At 43.0% G+C, this 19,833-nt stretch overlaps 1 protein-coding gene and 1 pseudogene across 2 annotated transcripts in view; one reads left to right on the plus strand and one right to left on the minus strand.

Moving 5' to 3' along the window:
* Positions 1-14,964, plus strand: part of fbxl4 (F-box and leucine-rich repeat protein 4) — a 34,327-nt gene extending 19,363 nt beyond the window's left edge. For both annotated transcript variants that reach the window (XM_029738142.1, XM_029738144.1), the window contains 3 exons: positions 12,204-12,275; positions 12,442-12,754; positions 12,972-14,964. In XM_029738142.1, the coding sequence (XP_029594002.1) occupies positions 12,204-12,275; positions 12,442-12,754; positions 12,972-13,135 (549 nt within the window). In that variant the 3' untranslated portion in view covers positions 13,136-14,964. The remainder of the gene's footprint in view (positions 1-12,203; positions 12,276-12,441; positions 12,755-12,971) is intronic.
* Positions 14,965-17,670: 2,706 nt separating this feature from the next.
* Positions 17,671-18,397, minus strand: LOC115176989 (leukocyte elastase inhibitor pseudogene; annotated as a pseudogene).
* Positions 18,398-19,833: the final 1,436 nt, after the last annotated feature.

Genomic DNA, 19,833 nt, shown 5'->3' on the forward strand with positions numbered 1-19,833 from the left:
TGGAAGTATGCTTGGGGTCATTGTCCATTTGAAAGACCCATTTGTGACCAAGCTTTAACTTCCTGACTGATGTCTTGAGATGTTGCTTCAATATATCCACATCAATTTCCTCCCTCATGATGCCATCTATTTTGTGAAGTGCACCAGTCCCTCCTGCAGCAAAGCACCCCCACAACATGATGCTGCCACCCCCGCGCTTCACGGTTGGGATGGTGTTCTTCGGCTTGCAAGCCTCCCCCTTTTTCCTCCAAACATAACAATGGTCATTATTGCCAAACAGTTCTATTTTTGATTCATCAGACCAGAAGACATTTCTCCCAAAAGTACGATATTTGTCCCCATGTGCAGTTGCAAACCGTAGTCTGGCTTTTTTATGGCGGTTTTGGAGCCATGGCTTCTTCCTTGCTGAGCGGCCTTTCAGGTTATGCCGATATAGGACTCTTTTTACTTTTGTACCGGTTTCCTCCAGCATCTTCATAAGGTCCTTTGCTGCTGTTCTAGGATTGATTTGCACTTTTTGCACCAAAGTACGTTCATCTCAAGTAGACAGAACGCGTCTCCTTCCTGAGCGGTATGACGGCTGCGTGGTCCCATTGTGTTTATACTTGCATACTGTTGTTTGTAGAGATGAACGTGGTACCTTCAGGCGTTTGCAAATTTCTCCCAAGGATGAACCAGATTTGTGGAGGTCTACAATTTTCTTTCTCAGGTCTTGGCTGATTTCTTTTGATTTTCCCATGATGTCAAGCAAAGAAGCACTGATTTTGAAGGTAGGCCTTGAAATACATCCACAGGTACACCTCCAATTGACTCAAATGATGTCAATTAGCCAATCAGAAGCTTCTAAAGCCATGACATCATTTTCTGGAATTTTCCAAGCTGTTTAAAGGCACTGTCAACTTAGTGTATGTAAACTTCTGACCCACTGGAATTGTGAATTATAAGTGAAATAATCTGTCTGTAAACAACTGTTGGAAAAATTACTTGTGTCATGCACAAAGTAGATGTCCTAACCGACTTGCCAAAACTATAGGAATTTGTGGAGTGGTTGAAAAACGAGTTTTAATGACTCCAACCGAAGTGTATGTAAACTTTCGACTTCAACTGTAGGTACATGACGTAATAACACTACGTAAAATTTTGAGCCTCATGTGCAACACAGCATTCCTAACCTAGCCCACACAATGTTTGCTGTGTGGATCAAGCAGTCAACAAGTCGAGCAGTTATTTGAAAGAGTAAGAAAATTTCAGCGAGACAACTCAAAGCCGAAATCTATTAAAGCCAAGATAATGCAATTCAATCCCCTTGATAACAAACCGTTCTCTGTTGTGGGTGATGTTGGCTTTCACCGACTGGTCGAGCACCGGTACACTCTACCAAGTGCGCTATTTTTCAGATGTTGCCCATTCCGGAGTTACACAGTAATAGCGTCACTGCTATTATCTACATGACATACATACTATGGAACGCCGTTTGGGTCTTTGCGTGTCAAAAAAGATACAGTAGCACTGTCAAAGCTGGACAAAAAAGTCTGCAAACAAGTAAACACCGGCCACGAATGATGTGTTAACAATACCACGTTGGTAATAAAGCATAATTTGTTCGACCGCAACTTCTGGGGTAGCATGCTTTAGCTTGGTACCTAGCTAGCAACAATACAACCAGCCTGAAAACAATGACCAGTAGAAACTGCAGTCATTTTCATCATTCTTAGCAATGATTTAGAAATTCTTATAAGTATTAGCTAGGTTGCCACTTGTTGTTCGCCTATTGAAATTGAACTTCAGTTCATGAAAATAAATAGCTAGCCAGCTACTTAACCCTGTTGCCCAAAGCTAACGTTATAAGCAGCCAGCTAGCTTTATCAGGCTAGTGAGGCTCGACTAGACCGGGTTGTGTTGTGAAGCTAGGCACAATAAGGGTTAGGCACAATAGTGGAATTTGCGGTTTGCCTTCTGAAGGCTAACCGCAAAGTCCGTTGTTGTGGCTAATCCTTATTGTGGCTAGCTTCACATAGATGGGTCCGACCACCATTAATCAAATAAGAACTCTCTTATAAATTAGGGTTATTTTAGATGATGACACATAGCTATATAATTAGCTAGATAACTATAGCTACTGAAACAGATGTCGTTATTTGACGTATCTTTTTTGACACACAAAGACCCAAACGGCATTCTATAGAAATCCTGGTGGAGAATGAAACGACTGAACAAATGAACAATGAAATGGCACAGCAAGTAAGTGAAAGAAATATAGGTTTTGATTATGTTTTACTGGTAATGGGGACATACGTAAATGGCAACAAAATAACTTTTTGGTCACAGTGTTGTGTGTGTGTAACCTTTATTTAACTAGGCAGGTCAGTTAAGAACAAATTCTTATTTACAATGACGGCTCAGGCAACGCTGGGCCAATTGTGCGCCGCCCAATGGTACTCCCAATAACTACCGGATGTGATCCAGCCTGGATTTGAACCAGGGACTGTAGTGACACCTCTTGCACTGAGATGCAGTGCCTTAGACCGCTGCGTCCATGTGTGTTTGTGTTAACTATTTAATTGTACTAGAATGCTTAAAAGGATGCACATTTTTTTAATATTGGGTATCGGTATCGGGTTTTGTTGGCAAAGAAAATATCGGATATCGGTATCGGCCAAAAATGTCATATCGGTGCATCACTATCTTTAACTTCTTTCTATAGTTCTCCAAAGTAACTCTCACTTCTGTAGTGCTGTAATGTGTCTGTAAGGGCTAGAGCCACTGCCCTTGCTAGGTCAAGAGAGCTTGATTGGAGCATGTCAGAAAGACATTTGGCATCACCAAGCACTTTACAAAAGGTAACCAAAAGCCCAATGAAATGTAAATCTATCTGAGAAAAAAGGCCCCTTGCCTCCACTGATCTATCACCACTACTTTCAAGTGTGATATCCTGTAGCACTCTCAGAACTGCTGGAAGCCTGTCCCTCAGATTCCGGCATGCCATGTATCTGCATGCCCACCTTACATCCGTAAGTCTCTGTAGTTCCCTGGGCTGCTGCTGTGGATAAAGCTCTTTCTGAACTGCAAGCCACTTGAGATGAACGTACGAGCCAGATACAAAGTTATAAAGCTTCTGCAGGAGAGCAAAAAAGTGAACTGCCTCAGGCACTGATTTTACAGCATCGACAAGGACCAAATTCAAACAATGTTCATTACAGTGCACATAAAATGCAAATCTTGCACTGTTTTACAAGTTTATTTCTGTAGTCCAGACCATGTTTTTCAAGGCAATCAATTATCATTTATTGAGACCTGCTGCATCTAAGCTTTCAGCTGACTGAAAATGTAAAAAGCTTTCATGGATGGCCCCGTTGTAACAGTACCTCACAACTAAAGACTTTTATTATTTTTCCGGTAAATCTTTGGTTTCATCTGCAATTACACTAAAAACGTCACTTTCTTTTACTTCTCTTGTTATTTCACTTTGTACCATCTCAGCTAAGCCCTCAAGAACTTTGTTCTAGATTTGGTGGCTTGTGTACTTAGCATTGCCACATGCATTCATCCTTTTCTCTATGAGAGGGTCATGCTTTGCTATTTCTTCTTAAAATGACCATTAGACTCTCGATGACCTCTCTGCGCTATATTTTGAGTGGCAGTTAATAGGAGACGTCTGCAATTGTTTTAATGTGAGTACAGTTTTCCTCCCCTTTTTCTGTCCTGATTTATGACATCTAACATTGATGAGTTGCTGTCAATAGCCCTTTTATGCTGATTCCAAGCATACATATCGTTGGTATACTTTGAAGCAAGGTAGGAAGCAAGGTAGCAGCAAGGTAGAATCGATCTGCCTTCGAATGGCGCTTAAACCCAGAATCTTTAAACAGCGCCTTTTTCCAGTTACAAAAACCTGACTGTGTTGTGAAGGCAGATTCAGGTGTATTTGACAGAGAAAAATGCCTACAGGCGAAACAATAAGTCAAATCTTGACTTACAGAATATTCAAGCCATGAATTGTCCTTATACCAGGAGCTGTTGAAAGCCCTTTTCCTAGTACCATGCTGAGTTCTGGGAAATGTTTTCAAACAAGACTGTACAGGACCCTCTTCTCTGGATCTTGAAATGTCTGAAATACACTTTAAATAATGTGTCATCTCTATGGAAATGTATAATTAAAGCTTCCACAACATTAGATACTAACAGCTGCTAACTAAAATGCGTAGTTCAAGGTATAGGCCTGGCCTACCATTGGGTCCTTTTGGAACAGCATATCTGGTGCTTGATGTAGTTGGGAGGGGCTCGATGACATCTCCTGGCAGCTCTGGCTCACTGTCTTGCTCAGAGCCAGAGGTCTCTGTGTCATTCCTTGATACATCTATTACATTAAAAGAACACAAGAACCATTAGTGTATAATCACAATACAAATGCCACAGCCATCAAAACAAGAACACATGAATCGATAACCAACATTTTTTAAAGCGAGGCTTAATCTGACAATCTATTACAAGCTGAAGCTAAACTTAAATTCTGAACTGGGCATGTGACTGACTGCCTGGTAGATGCTCTGATCTGGTGCTGGTAGACTGGGTCCTTGTGAAGTCTGACCACACTGACTCTGACTAGCCTCTCTGGGGTCCGGTGATGATGCAAGTGCTGGTGTCTGTTTGCACCTGATCTGCCTGTTTGTGCTTCTTTAAAAAGAAGTCTGTTATCTCTCCCTTTCTTTTCATGTTTAATTGACCCTATGCAAAAATAAGATGGTTACATCTAAGCATCCAATTACCCACATTTTAGTCCAATCTCAATCTTAATTACAAATCCCAATTATCATAACTGTATCTTAAAATCAACTATCAGCCTAAGTTACTAGTTAGATCATGGCTAGCCCTACTCTGCAGTAAGTAACTTAGCTAGCTATAATTTCTTACATCTTTATGATAGCAAACAGGCAATCTGCAAATTGTGGTAATCTTTTGAGTAACGTTAACAGATTGATAATAACAATTGTTTGTTTTGAGTTCAAGTACGAAAATCTAACTGAGTTAATGGATTTCAAGTTGCTGAATGTTAACTTGCTGAACACTGACAGCTGTAGCCTACTAGTTACCCCACATTAGCTATCTCTCTTATTCTTCTGTATGTTCTTCTTATTCTTCTCATGTTGGCCAGTGACCAAAAAATCCAAAATGAATACATTTTAAATTCAGGCTGTAACACAAGAAATTGTGAAAAAGGCAGTGGGGTGTGAGTACTTTCTGAAGGCGCCGTATGCTCATCGTATCCCAAGATGGCGTAGCAGTTCAGACGTCCTGTCGTGTCTCGTGTATATATATATTTACATATTTTTTTCTTCACTTATCTTTTTACATTTTTTTTATTCAAATACTCAACCTCAAAGCACTCTCCTGCAACCCGCCTCACCAATTTAAAAAAAAAAAAACAAAAAAAAAGTATTATTTACCTCATCTGAATTCCACAACAGAAGCTAGCCAGAGGTTAGCCATTTTCATTGGCTAACGTTGAAGTTCAGCTAGCCACGGTTAGCCGTCCTCAGCTGTCCATTAGCTCGAAAAGCTATCGCCAGTTTTTGTACAGCGCGACTCAGACCAGAGCATATCGGACCTATTCTCTCTCCTTTCCCCGATTTCTACCGCAGGCTCTGGACATTTACACCTGGATCTTGCAGTTAACTAGCTGCTACCTGAGTGACTATTGGCAACGTCGGTAACGGAATTAACACACATTATTGCGGAGCTGGCCAGCTAGCCAGCTGAGGAGTTCCGTCAGCCACTCGTGGGCTGTTCCTGAGCTAGCCAGCTGAAGTGTCTCCTGGGCTACAACTCACCTATCCTGACCCGTTTTACTGCCGATGCGGAGCCCCATCGGGTCTTCACGACTGGACCACCGACGTTATCTGCCCGAGGGAGTTATCCAACTGGCCCCTCCCGATCTGAATAGGTCTATCGGACACTTTTCTTGGGCCACTATAACTAACTATTTTGCCAACTTGGACAGGTCCCCCCTTCCACACGGAACCCCACTAACCCACAGACGGAAACGCACGAGGTGGCTAAAAACAGACCTCCCTCCCATCTTCCACCAGCTTGCTACCTATGGCCCGGCTAGCTGTCTGAATCTCACTGGACCCTCTGATCACTCGGCTAAGCATGCCTCTCCTTAATGTCAATATGCCTTGTCCATTGCTGTTCTGGTTAGTGTTTATTGGCTTATTTCACTGTAGAGCCTCTAGCCCTGCTCATTATACCTTATCCAACCTCTCAGTTCCTCCACCCACACATGCTATGACATCTTCTGGTTTCAATGATGTTTCTAGAGACAATATCTCTCTCATAATCACTAAATGCCTAGGTTTACCTCCTCTGTACTCACATCCCACCATACCTTTGTCTGTACATTATACCTTGAAGCTATTTTATCGCCCCCAGAAACCTGCTCCTTTTTCTCTCTATTCTGGACGTCACAGACGACCAATTCTTATAGCTTTTAGCCGTACCCTCATACTTATTCTTCTCTGCTCCTCTGGGGATGTAGAGGTGAATCCAGGCCCTGCAGTGCCTGGCTCCACTCCTACTCCCCAGGCGCTCTCTTTTGATGACTTCTGTAACCGTAATAGCCTTGGTTTCATGCATGTTAACATTAGAAGCCTCCTCCCTAAGTTTGTTTTATTCACTGCTTTAGCACACTCTGCCAACCCGGATGTCCTAGCTGTGTCTGAATCTTGGCTTAGGAAGTCCACCAAAAACTGTGAAATCATCATCCCTAACTACAACGTTTTCAGACAAGATAGAACGACCAAAGGGGGCGGTGTTGCAATCTACTGCAGAGAGAGCCTGCAGAGTTCTGTCCTGCTATCCACGTCTGTACCCAAACAATTTGAACTTCTACTTCTAAAAATCCATCTCTCCAAAAACAAGTCTCTCACCGTTGCCGCCTGCTATAGACCCCCCTCGGCCCCTAGCTGTGCTCTGGACACCATATGTGAACTGATTGCCCCCCATCTATCTTCAGAGCTCGTGCTACTAGGCGACCTAAACTGGGACATGCTTAACACCCCAGCCATTCTACAATCCAAGCTTGATGCCCTCAATCTCACACAAATTATTAATGAACCCACCAGGTACAAGCCCAAAGCCGCAAACTCTGGCACCCTCATAGATATCATCCTAACCAATGTGCCCTCTAATTACACCTCTGCTGTTTTCAACCAAGATCTCAGCGATCACTGCCTCATTGCCTGCTACACCCCTACAAATCAGCTGGGCTTGACAATCTGGACCCTTTCTTTCTAAAATTATCTGCCGAAATTATTGCAACCCCTATTACTAGCCTGTTCAACCTCTCTTTCGTGTCGTCTGAGATTCCCATAGATTGGAAAGCAGCTGCTGTCATCCCCCTCTTCAAAGGAGGTGACACTCTTGACCCAAATTGCTACAGACCTATATCCATCCTACCCTGCCTTTCGAAGGTCTTCGAAAGCCAAGTCAACAAACAGATTACCGACTATTTCGAGTCCCACCGCACCCTCTCCGCTATGCAATCTGGTTTCAGAGCTGGTCATGGGTGCACCTCAGCCACGCTCAAGGTCCTAAACGACATCGTAACCGCCATCGATAAGAAACAATACTGTGCTGCCGTATTCATTGACCTGGCCAAAGCTTTTGACTCTGTTAATCACCACATCCTCATCGGCAGACTTAGTAGCCTTGGTTTCTCAAACAATTGCGTCGCCTGGTTCACCAACTACTTCTCTGACAGAGTTCAGTGTGTCAAATCGGAGGGCCTACTGTCTGGACCTCTGGCAGTCTCTATGGGGGTACCACAGGGTTCAATTCTTGGGCCAACTCTTTTCTCTGTATACATAAATGATGTCGCTCTTGCTGCTGGTGAATCTCTGATCCACCTCTACGCAGACGACACCATTCTGTATACTTCTGGCCCTTCTTTGGACACTGTGTTAACAACCCTCCAGACGAGCTTCAATGCCATTCAACTCTCCTTCCGTGGCCTCCAACTGCTCCTAAACACAAGTAAAACTAAATGCATACTCTTCAACCGATCGCTGCCTGCACCTGCCCGCCCATCCAGCATAACTTCTCTGGACGGTTCTAACTTAGAATTTGTGGACAACTACAAATACCTAGGTGTCTGGTTAGACTGTAAACTCTCCTTCCAGACTCACATCAATCATCTCCAATCCAAAGTGAAATCTAGAATTGGCTTCCTATTTCGCAACAAAGCATCCTTCACTCATGCTGCCAAACATACCCTCGTAAAACTGACCATCCTACCAATCCTCGACTTCGGCGATGTCATTTACAAAATAGCCTCCAATACCCTACTCAACAAGCTGGATGCAGTCTATCACAGTGCCATCCGTTTTGTCACCAAAGCCCCATATACAACCCACCACTGCGATCTGTATGCTCTCGTTGGCTGGCCTTCACTTCATAATCGTCGCCAAACACATTGGCTCCAGGTCATCTACAAGACCCTGCTAGGTAAAGTCCCCCCTTATCTCCGCTCACTGGTCACCATAGCAGCACCCACCTGTAGCACGCGCTCCAGCAGGTATATCTCTCTGGTCACCCCTAAAGCCAACTCCTCCTTTGGTCGTCTCTCCTTCCAGTTCTCTGCTGCCAACGACTGGAACGAACTACAAAAATCTCTGAAATTGGAAACACTTATCTCCCTCACTAGCTTTAAGCACCAGCTGTCAGAGCAGCTCACAGATCACTGCACCTGTACATAGCCCATCTATAATTTAGGCCAAACTACTACCTCTTCCCCTACTGTATTTATTTATTTTATTTATTTTGCTCCTTTGCACCATATTATTTATATTTGAACTTTGAACTTTCTTCAAACTACAAATCTACCATTCCATTGTTTTTCTTGCTATACTTTATTTATTTTGACACCATGGCATTTTTTTTTTGCTCTTACCTCCCTTATCTCACATCATTTGCTCACATTGTATATAGTCTTATTTTTTATTTTTTCTACTGTATTATTGACTGTATGTTGTTTACTCCATGTGAAACTCTGTGTTGTTGTATGTTGTCGAACTGCTTTGCTTTATCTTGGCCAGGTCGCAATTGTAAATGAGAACTTGTTCTCAACTTGCCTACCTGGTTAAATAAAGGTGAAATAAAATAAAATAAAATAAATGCTAAATAAGGATGTTAACCGTTAACCGGTTAGCCACCAAAAATACATTTGACCGGCCATGCTTATCAATCTATAGGTTAATTTGCATCATTTATGGGAATGAAATTGGCATGTGTGTATTATCGTTAGCCGTAATCATGTATCTTACTTATCACACGTGCACATGATACAGAGCCTAGTCTGAGGAGCGGAATGGCCTATCAACTGTCAGACAGCTCGAGAGCAGCTCCTCAAAAAGCTGGTAGCCTACTGGAGTGAAACATGCTTTTATAAGCCCAGTCATTGTGTAACAAATAACAATTCTAAATGCAATCGCGTGTTAACTGTTTTGATGGCCACAATTTAAAAAGTTACAATTTGTATTTCTCAATCTCAACTCGTAATAAAAACGCGCCTCCCATTCGCCATTCGTGTGCATAGGCTATTCTCAACGGTAGGCAGGCTATCAGCTCGTCACCCATCACTTTACTATGTGAGGTTGAGGCAGTATTTTTAAAATGTGTATTTATTTAACCTTTATTTAATTAGGCAAGTCAGTTATGAACAAGTTGTTATTTACAGTGACGGCCAAACCCTAACCCGGACGACACTAGTCCAATTGTTCTCCGCCGTATGGGACTCCCAATCATGGCCGGTTGTGATGAAGCCTGGAATCGAACCAGGGTCTGTAGTGACGCCTCTAGCACTGAGATGCAGTGCCTTAGACCGTTGCACCAATTGTTTGAAACCTGAAAGTTTTACCTCCCAGTAACGAGGAAAGTCCTACCTTGCTTCAAAGTAGCCTACCCAAAATCCATCCATAGAAATGTGGAAGCAATTATTTTCTAAAGACTTCATGCCATTAACCAGCATTTCTTTCCTCTTCTATTGGTTTTCATATCAACTTTATTTCATTGTCCGGAAGCCAAAGGAACAAAACTAGTCATGTTAGCAACCCATCCTAGTTTTTGCGATTAGATTCCCCCTCTTTCTAAATTTCACATATGTCACATATGGAACCGCCCGTTAGGTGTGCTGTTTAGAACAGTGATGCTATTGCTCCTTCTGTCCGGTGTGGCTCAGTTGGTAAGAATGTGGTAAGAGCATTTATTATTATTGATTTCCACAGGAAAGTCATACTGACACTAGGGTCTCTCTTACAGATGAGCCCTGCATAAAAACCTCAAACACATAGAATATACAAAATTACTCAACATATTAAGAAAAACGGACACATTTTATCAACATAAAGGTCTCCGATCATCACTCAGAACTGACCAAGGGGGACCAGAACATCTCATTTCAGAGAGCTCTGGAAGTTGTTCCACATAAAGGGCGCAAAAAACCTAACAGCAGCTTTACCCAACTGTGTGGAGACCGAAGTCTAGTGTTATCCAAGCCTGAGACCTGGTTTGGTCATTTGTACGTCTGAATTGAATTAATGATGATAGATACATAGGAAGTTTCTGTATGAGAGCTTTGTAGATAAACACAATAAAATGCTGCTCTCTCCTTGCATACAAAGAGGCCCAACCCACTTTTTGATACAAAACACAATGGTGATTTCTATAACCATCAACAAAAATTAACTTAAGGGCACAATGGAAAACAGCATCTAAGTGGTTTAAGTGTAGATGCAGCTGCATGCATATAAATAATATCCCCATTATTAAAGAAACCAACCTTGAACTTCTTTACCAGCTCAGTGACATGTTTTTTTAAATGACAGTTTGTCATCAAGCCAGCCCAGATACCAAGATATTTGTAGGAAGGAACTCGCTCAATTTGTGTACGGTTCAAACTAGTAATTACAAATTCCTTTAAATCTGGGTTATGGGACCTAGGGAAAAAAAGCATGTGTTTTGTTTGCGTTTAGCACTAACTTTAGATCCAATAGTGACCTCCGCAGTGCTTGAAAATCAGGCTTGGCCAACCGATGGAGCAATGGAATACAACACTGTTTCATATGCATTTTACAGCATTACCGATGTTATTTATATAGATTGTGAACAGTAGTGGGCCGAGTATCGAACCTTTGGGCACCCATTTATGTAACTTAAGCATGATGCCGCCACCAAGGTTGTGGGTTCAATTCCCACAGAGATCACATACTAAAAATGTATGCAATCACTGCATTGTGTCACTTTGGTTAAAAGCGTTTGCAAGTAGCATATATTGAGACGATGTTGTAACACAAATTACGCCATATTTTTAGGCTAATGCACATGGGCATGTTGGTGGTGTATGGGTTAAGAGGTAGTTGAGTTTCCTATTTGATACATGGCCTGTGCATGGCACCATTGTGGTTTACGTAGGACTAATTCTCTGCTGTCATCATTTGTAATGAACTCAGAGTTCGGGTCCTGTTCTCGCCCAGGCCTGCTACAAAACTTTACAGGGCTGAGTGTTGTTCTCATGTTTCAGCCTTTCTTAAGGCAGACACCATACCGTAGTCTTTCCAGTGCAGTGAGGTTGAGGTCTAAGCTTTCAGGTTGTTTACTGTAGGCAGGCTGTGTGTGTCTGCAGTCCTATGTGTCATCAAGCCCTGTTGTCTGTCATTAAGTTGTCACTGGTATAATTAAATAGTTCTCTGACTGTCAAAAGGCATAAAAAGAGACCACCAAACACACACTCTCGAAACACATAGCATACACATCAGAGATGCTTGCTAAAGTACACGTCACGCACGCTCAATTGCCATTGGGTGGCATGTTGACAGTTACACATTGAAATCTCACCTCTATCCCTGTCTAGCAATGGTGGATAGGTGGTAAGCAAATGTATTTTTTTAACGTTTTGAAATGTTATACTACCCTAATACTGTTGAGTTATGTGTTTGCCAGACCAAGTCATCTTGGAGAGATATTGAATAACATGGGTAGACCTGTTATTGTAAATTTTGACTTGACACCTTTGATACACATTCCTCAGTCTCATTTTACTGTGTGTGTACAAAAACGGGTGCAATCATCATATTTTGGGTCAGTTGATAGAAACTTAACTCAACTTTGACATTTTCTCTCTCTCGCTTGCTTTGTTTATGTTGCTGCAGCAAACAGCCATGTTGAGCATCCTAACCTTCTGTATTGAGCTGAGACACCTCAACCTGGGGAGCTGTGTGATGGTAAGATGCCCCCCCACAAATACACTCACTATCATACACTCTTCTCTTGCACCAGATAGACATTCTAGGATCAGCCTAACCCCTTAACTCTGAACCACAACCAAGAATCATGACAATTGATTCAGTCATTCTGTGTTAGCTAACAGCCCCTATGTTCTCCCTGCAGATAGAGGACTATGACGTGGTGGCCAGCATGCTGGCTGTCCGCTGCCGCTCACTGCGCTCCCTGGACCTGTGGCGCTGCAGAAACCTGACGGAGCGTGGCCTGGCCGAGCTGGCTGCAGGATGCAGATTACTGGAGGAGCTGGACCTGGGCTGGTGCTCCACACTGCAGAGCAGCTCGGGCTGCTTCCAGCACCTGGCCCGCAACCTGCAGTGCCTGAGGAAGCTCTTCCTCACCGCGAACCGCACCGTGTGCGACTCGGACATTGAGGAGCTGGCTGCCAACTGCCCCGCACTGCAGCACCTCGACATACTGGGTGGGTACTACCTCCCTCTTTCTTTCTTAATCTATCTCTCTTTCTCTCTGTCTATCACACAAGTTTATATTAAGTCATTTTAGGTACAACCACAGATATGTTCACACCCGATATTTGAATATAGTATTTTACTTGGCGCATTTAAAACACAGTATTCCCCGAGGGGTCACACAAATGTTGCTCACTCATTTGGTATGTTTGTGTTGTTGATTGACAGGCACCCGGATGGTAAGCTCCTCCTCCCTGAGGAAGCTGCTGCAGGCGTGTCCTAAGCTCCTCCTCCTGGACGTGTCCTTCTGCGCGCAGGTGGATGCCCGCATTGTCCAAGAGCTCTGCGGACTCTTCCCCAACGTGGCCATCAAGAAGAGCTTTACCCAGTGACCACACCCAGCCACACCCTCACACAGGAGCAGTGACACAGGGACACCGACACAGGGACACCAGGGGGAGGCACTACTTTTGACTAGTGGGGTGGAGTATTACTGGATGCCCAGTGGGTAGAATGAATTGGTCTGATGGCTGAGAGCACTGAGGCCTATTATAATATGGATTGAATGGTTAGGAGTGTTGTGTTGTGGTGACATGAGCATCAGCTGAACACCTCACCTACATCTCAACACAGTCTCCTCATGTTAAGCCGCTGAATGCAAGAGAGAGTCTTGAGAGGAGAAACTGGTTGAGATCAGGGTCACGGGTGCCAAAGCCGCTAGATTTCATTGTTGGTCAGCCTAGTAACTGACACGTCTGGTGGTGGCTGCTTGTCATCTGTCCACCCCTCCTGTGACGCATTTGTAAAATGTCTGACCTCAGTGTTGCATCTGAATCTGAAATCTCAGGGTTTTTATCTTGTTCATATTGTTAAATTATTATATATTTTTTTCAGAAACCAGCTGAAGAGCCTCCTTTATTCTGAGAGAAACATTTGAGTCCTGTTTGATTTGATTTGTTCTGAGACAATGAAAATTCTGGGAAGACTTTACATTTGGCACTAATACTGAGACAACATTTTTGGGGTGTATTTGATGTTGAATATTGTGCAAATTGTATGATTGTAAAATGATATCACTATCCTTAATTATTTATTGATCTTGTAATATATTATTGCACATCCCCAATGCTACGTTAGCATTTCCTTTAAACTGAGACTCAGCGATACGAGCAGCAGTGTGAAACAAAGATATTTAGGAATAAACGCTATACAATAGGCTGTACTTGTGAGCACCCACAGTCCCATACAGAGCATCTTCGCATGTGCATGCGATGCCGCTTCACTCTCCTGCAAATGTGATAGCTGAGGGACAAATACCGCGGAGGAGGTTAGCCTCTCGCTTCACTCTCTTTGTTGTTGGGGATATCGGCCTGATATGCAGCTACTGAAATTTGTATAGCTGAATCTACCTTTAAGCAAAACTTGAAGTTTTGAGCAGTAGCTAGCTAGTATGTGAGGTATTTTTGTGCCTTATATTCATGACTGAATGTGGTATCTATGTGTCAGTGATTGTAATGCTTTGCTCCCTGCCCTCTACCAAAGTTCCCATCAAATCCCAGGTCCCTCACTATAGCTCTATATGACCAGTGAAGAAACCGGTGCAGATCTGTCATCTTGATTGACATATGCAAAGCCATATTTATTTTTAAGCGGAATCTTATCTCCATCTTTCAATTCCCTTTTTTATTAAGTGGCAGTTATGTGAATGTCTACTTTTTGGATTACATTTTATCTTATCTGTGGGAACATGGTCTGGTCACACTCAAATCACTAAAGTAACCTGCACAGGCAAACTATTGAAAAACACATATTAATGTTAAGACTCGTACAACGAACACACACAATGTGTCATCCTGCTACACAAATCTAGTTTCTCTCCTTTGTCCGGTCACTAGCTGACCAAAGTCACCACATTTTTCACCACATTGTAATGCTACTTTTATTTAGAGGCATTTATTTATGTGGACCTGCTATTTTTGCGTTGATTGACCTTTCCCAGTCAGTTTTGGATGTGTGTGTGTGTGTGTGTGTGTGAGGTCAAACTTTGTGCCATTTGTAGAACCTTTTAGTAATGTACCCTTAACTAAGTGTGAATGTCAGGTGTGGTGTCCTCAAGACTCACTGGCAGATAACCACTCTAAAGTATTGAAAAGGTTGCATCTGTACTATGACGAAACTGGGTGCTTTCATTTTAAAATAAACTGAAGGTTGATGACTGAGACTACGTGTTTATCCCCAACTGTATGTCCGTTGAAATGCCAGGTTCGACTGCCTTGTATTTATGTCTCATTGTTGTGTCTCATTACTCCACCTTGTTTTGATCACTCTTTAACTCTTTAATTGGAAAGGTGCCATTACAGTGTTCTCTGGCTTGTCCCTGTAGGATAATTATTTTTGGATCCAGGTAGAACCTTTTCACCCAACAAAGAACCCTAAAATGACAAGTGTCTTTCGATAAAAAAGGTTCAATGTAGAACCCTGTTTTCTGAGGTGCCTTTATCATGAGCGGTGACTCAACAGTAATGACTATATTGAAGAGTAGGGGTAAGGTCATCTTGTCTGACGACTCTAACTGAATCTTTTTCGCTGCTCTATCGTTTGCTACAAACTTCAGTCTGAGATTGCCATCATTGAAGTCGTTTGTGGTGACGTCAAAAGGACGGGTGTTGTACCAAACAATGTAATCAGCGATTGGATCATCTCTAACCAATCGGAGTAACAAAGCCAATGACACATTTTCAAACCTCCGCTTTACACATAGGCGTGTGTTCACACGCGTGTGTTCTGGCTCTTGCCCAGCCCATCGGTTTCTGGGAACAATCAGAACGGTTCATGTTTTTTCCCGTTCTAGAAATTGTCATGTAGGTACTCCGATCCAGACTCATTGCAGAGAAGAGACATCTGTGGGCGTGGCGTAGCATTTGGCCGGAGCACGGCGTTTGGGTAGCCAGGCAAAGGGCCATCTTGTGTTTCTGGAACAACTAGAGGCCATTAGTCAGGTTGACTGGGAGTTCAGCATTAGCCTTAACCCTCTGCCGTTTTACTGCCTATTAATACTACAGGGAGAAGTGACATTCGCTTGTCTCCTTAATTGCCTTTTAATGAATTGTTTATGCCCGCGTTTAATGATGTATATTGTGGCCCTGTAATGTGCCCTAATGATGGAGAACGAGGCGGCCGCCGATGAAGTATTAATTTGGACTGCCTCCCCGATGATTACTGCGCCACCGCCTCTGCCTGTCCCCCCCCACACAAAACGTGATTCGTGGAGACTCCGCTCGATGCAGCGGCTTGATTTTTCACTGTCTTGCTCTACTATAATCCTGATGCATCCGTAGGGGATCCTCAGCAATTAGTTTAGCTTGTATTTGTTTTGCAAGAGCCAGGCCAGATGAATCTAGAAGAAAAAAGTCTGGATGAAATTATTGCCTCAAATTAAAAGTTCTGAAGTCAAATGTTTGAACCCTAAACAAGTGAGGAGCAAGATGTTAACTGTCCCAACAGATGATGTTGAACTATTGTGGTTACTGCTGGTCTAAAGCAAATATCTAAGCATGGCATAATGAGAGCTTCCACACTACTGAGCCGAACCAAACCAAGCTTCGCCTGGTTATGGATCCATCATAGTTGCTGGAACTAGGCGGGAAAGGATAAAGTGAAAAGAAAATATCTGAGCCAGCACAGGTCGGATCTTGTTGGCACACTTGCGTGAAAAAGCAGTGCTCGGATCAGTGATGTCACTGTTGGAAATTTCCATCTGTCCAAGCTTTAGTTTTTTCAAAATGGTGGTGTTCCTTTGATGTTAATTTTATGGTTTCCACTAGTTACCACAGCCACAAAGTCAAAATGGGCGATATCTGATTTTATGGATGATTTCTGATTTATAATGCATGTTTCTGTAGGTTGCCAAACCTTTTGTCGTTTTTTTTTTTCCAGACACAAATTACAAACAAAAATATTCCACTCAAGATTACGCAAACAATATTATGCAATTTTAAAACGATTACATTATTAAACATAATTTCGCAAACAATAAAGAACAGTATAATCTCTTGTAGGGAGATTCTGTGTGTAGACGAAAGAATCAGCTGGAACTGAATGGGATGCGTGAGATGACAAGCAGCAGTAGTTCTGTTATTTTGGATGTTTTAGGATTGGGCGAAGGCAGTGCTTATTCAAGTGCTTTGCCCGTGGTGGGGCTTTGGCTTTGTGAGGGTGGAGACTTTGGTCCCGATTCAATCAAATCATCTTTAGTCGAAATCCGCATAGCTGATGTTTTGACAGTGTAAGAGGTGGGACTGTTTTAGAGCTGTCAAATCCACAAGCGGCTCCCAGCATTATACCTAAAGCAGACATTGCCATTGGTTGCACCGAGTCGCATTAAGAGAAATCCCATACAGCTGAGCTTACAAGTTCTAACACTAGAATGTGAAATTGTGTATACACCTCCATTAAGCTGATAGAAATCCTCATGATCACATTTAATGATTTTCAATTTGAGCGTCATTATTTCTATGGGACGGGTGTGGCTTCGTGACAATGATCACAAGAGCAGCTCCTCACCGATTTGACAGCTCCAACACAGTTCCACCTCTTACACCGCCAAAACATCAGCTATGCGGGTTTTGGCTATCGCCGGTTAGCGCTTGATCTGATTGAATCTAGGCCTTCATCTTTGCCGGAACTCTCAACTTCTAAAACGTATAGTCCCAGAAGTGAATCCTGCAACTGACCAAATTACACAAGATTTTACTTCTGGGTTAACCGAGATTACATAAATGAACATAATAATTACAAATTACAACATTGTTGACAAGCATTTGAAAGTCCAATGGTACGAATTGGAATTCGTAACATGTCTTCTTTTTTTTCCCAGGATGTAACATCATACGAATTGGATGACGTCGCACACAATTGGGAAAAATCTTTGGGGACCGTTTATACAAAACCTCTGTAGTACCTGCCACAGAAGAGGATGTTCTGACTACTGTTGTGGCGGATGAAGAACAGAAAGTGTGGTCGGCTTTGAAGGTACGTATATTATGCTTTCTTAACATTACTGATCGGGGTCACAGCCTTGTGGCAGCCGCAGCCTCTGCGCTTTCCTCATTCACCTCTACAAAGGCCTTGTGCACCACCTCAGACATCTCCAGGTTGTTGGGTGACACCTGAGAAATTGCTCCTGAATCCTTCAAAGGAGTCCATCATGCCCATGCTGACCAGAATGGCTTTCAGGTTGCAGCTCTTCTCCATCTTCAGTCTGGACAAGTGCATATGTCCCACGTGGGCCTGGTCCATGCAACAAAGTTATAATACGTGAATTCCCTCACCAGCTTCTCCAGCCCAGTTTGTCCTCTATCTCTTCCGGGAGCATGCTCAGATTGCTCCAGAATCTGGCAGTTGACCTCAGGGATTAAGGTCAAGCAGAACATGCTCTCCTGATATGCAATTTTCACTGGCTTACTCAAATGTTCTCTCACCTTGAACTGAGCTTCTCTGGTGGATCTCTTCTTGAACTGCTTTCCTCACTTGCCCTTGAAATAAATGACATTCACCAACAAGTTTTGGTTGTTGACAGCTCCCTTTTGCAACCGGTCCTGGAGTTTTCCCTTTGTCTTTTTATCCACCCAGTTGTTAATGTTAACCCTCCACATTGGACTCGGAAGTCGACAGACTCTAACCTGGCACCGTAGTACTTCCTAGTTTCACAGAGGAAAGCTTTTGAAAAGGCTTTGCCAGGTTCAGTGCATGGGGGTAGTGTGTACGGGGCCCAGACAGGAGTTTTCTGAACACCTCAGCTTTGTGGAGGGGCAGGGCCTCTAACATCCATGTGGCAGTATTGCTCCTGGCCCCACTATTGGCCCCTGGCCACTCCAAACAGGCGGTTGGCCAGGCTCAGTGTGTATGGGGTTTGTCTTTGTTCAGCTCAGACAGGAGCTGGATGTCACCCTCAGCTTTGTGGAGGTGCAGCGCCTCTGACATCTGTGTAGCAGTATTGCCCTTGGCCTCAAGGAATACCATAGCCAAAGCAGAGGAGATTTGTATTTATTATGGATCCCCATTGCAGCTACTCTTCCTGGGGTCCAGCAAAATTAAGGCAGTTTATACAATTTAAAAACATTACAATACATTCACAGACTTTGTGCCCTCAGGCCCCTACTCCACCACTACCACATATATTCAGTAAAAAATCCTTGTGTATGTGTACCTATGTTTGTGTTGCTTCACAGTCCCCGCTGTTCCATAAAGTGTTTTTTTAATCTGTTTTTTTAAATCTAATTTTACTGCTTGCATGAGTTACTTGATGTGCAATAGAGTTCCATGTAGTCATGGCTCTATCTAGTACTGTGCACCTTCCATAGTCTGTTCTGAACTTGGGGACTGTGAAGAGACCTCTTGGGGCATGTCTTGTGGGGTATGCATGGGTGTCCGAGCTGTGCGCCAGTAGTTCAAACAGACAGCTCGGTGCATTCAACATGTCAATACCTCTCATAAATACAAGCAGTGATGAAGTCAATCTCTCCTCCACTTTGAGCCAGGAGAGATTGACATGCATATTATTAATATTAGCTCTCTGTGTACATCCAACGGCCAGCTGCCTTTTTGACAGTGCTGTCAAGAAGGTAGAGCAGCGCCTTATCATGGACATACTTCTCCCCATCTTAGCTACTTTTGTATCAATATGTTTTGACCATGACAGTTTATAAATCCAGGGTAACTCCAAGCAGTTTAGTCACCTCAACTTGCTCAATTTCCACATTTATTTATTACAAGATTTAGTTGAGGTTTAGAGTTTAGTGAATGATTAATCCCAAATACAATGCTTTTAGTTTTAGAAATATTTAGGACTAATTTATTCCTTGCCACCCCTCTGAAATAAACTGAAACTCTTTGTTAAGTGTTGCAGTCATTTCAGTCGCTGTAGTAGCTGACATGTAGAGCGTTGAGTCATCCGCATACATAGACACTCTGGCTTTCCTCAAAGCCAGTGGCAATTCATTAGTAAAGATTGAAAAAACTAATGGGCCTAGACAGCTGCCTTGGGGAATTCCTGATTCTACCTGGATTATGTTGGAGAGGCTTCCATTAA

The sequence above is a fragment of the Salmo trutta genome, chromosome 37 (genome assembly GCF_901001165.1).
Source record: "Salmo trutta chromosome 37, fSalTru1.1, whole genome shotgun sequence".
NCBI lineage: Eukaryota > Metazoa > Chordata > Actinopteri > Salmoniformes > Salmonidae > Salmo > Salmo trutta.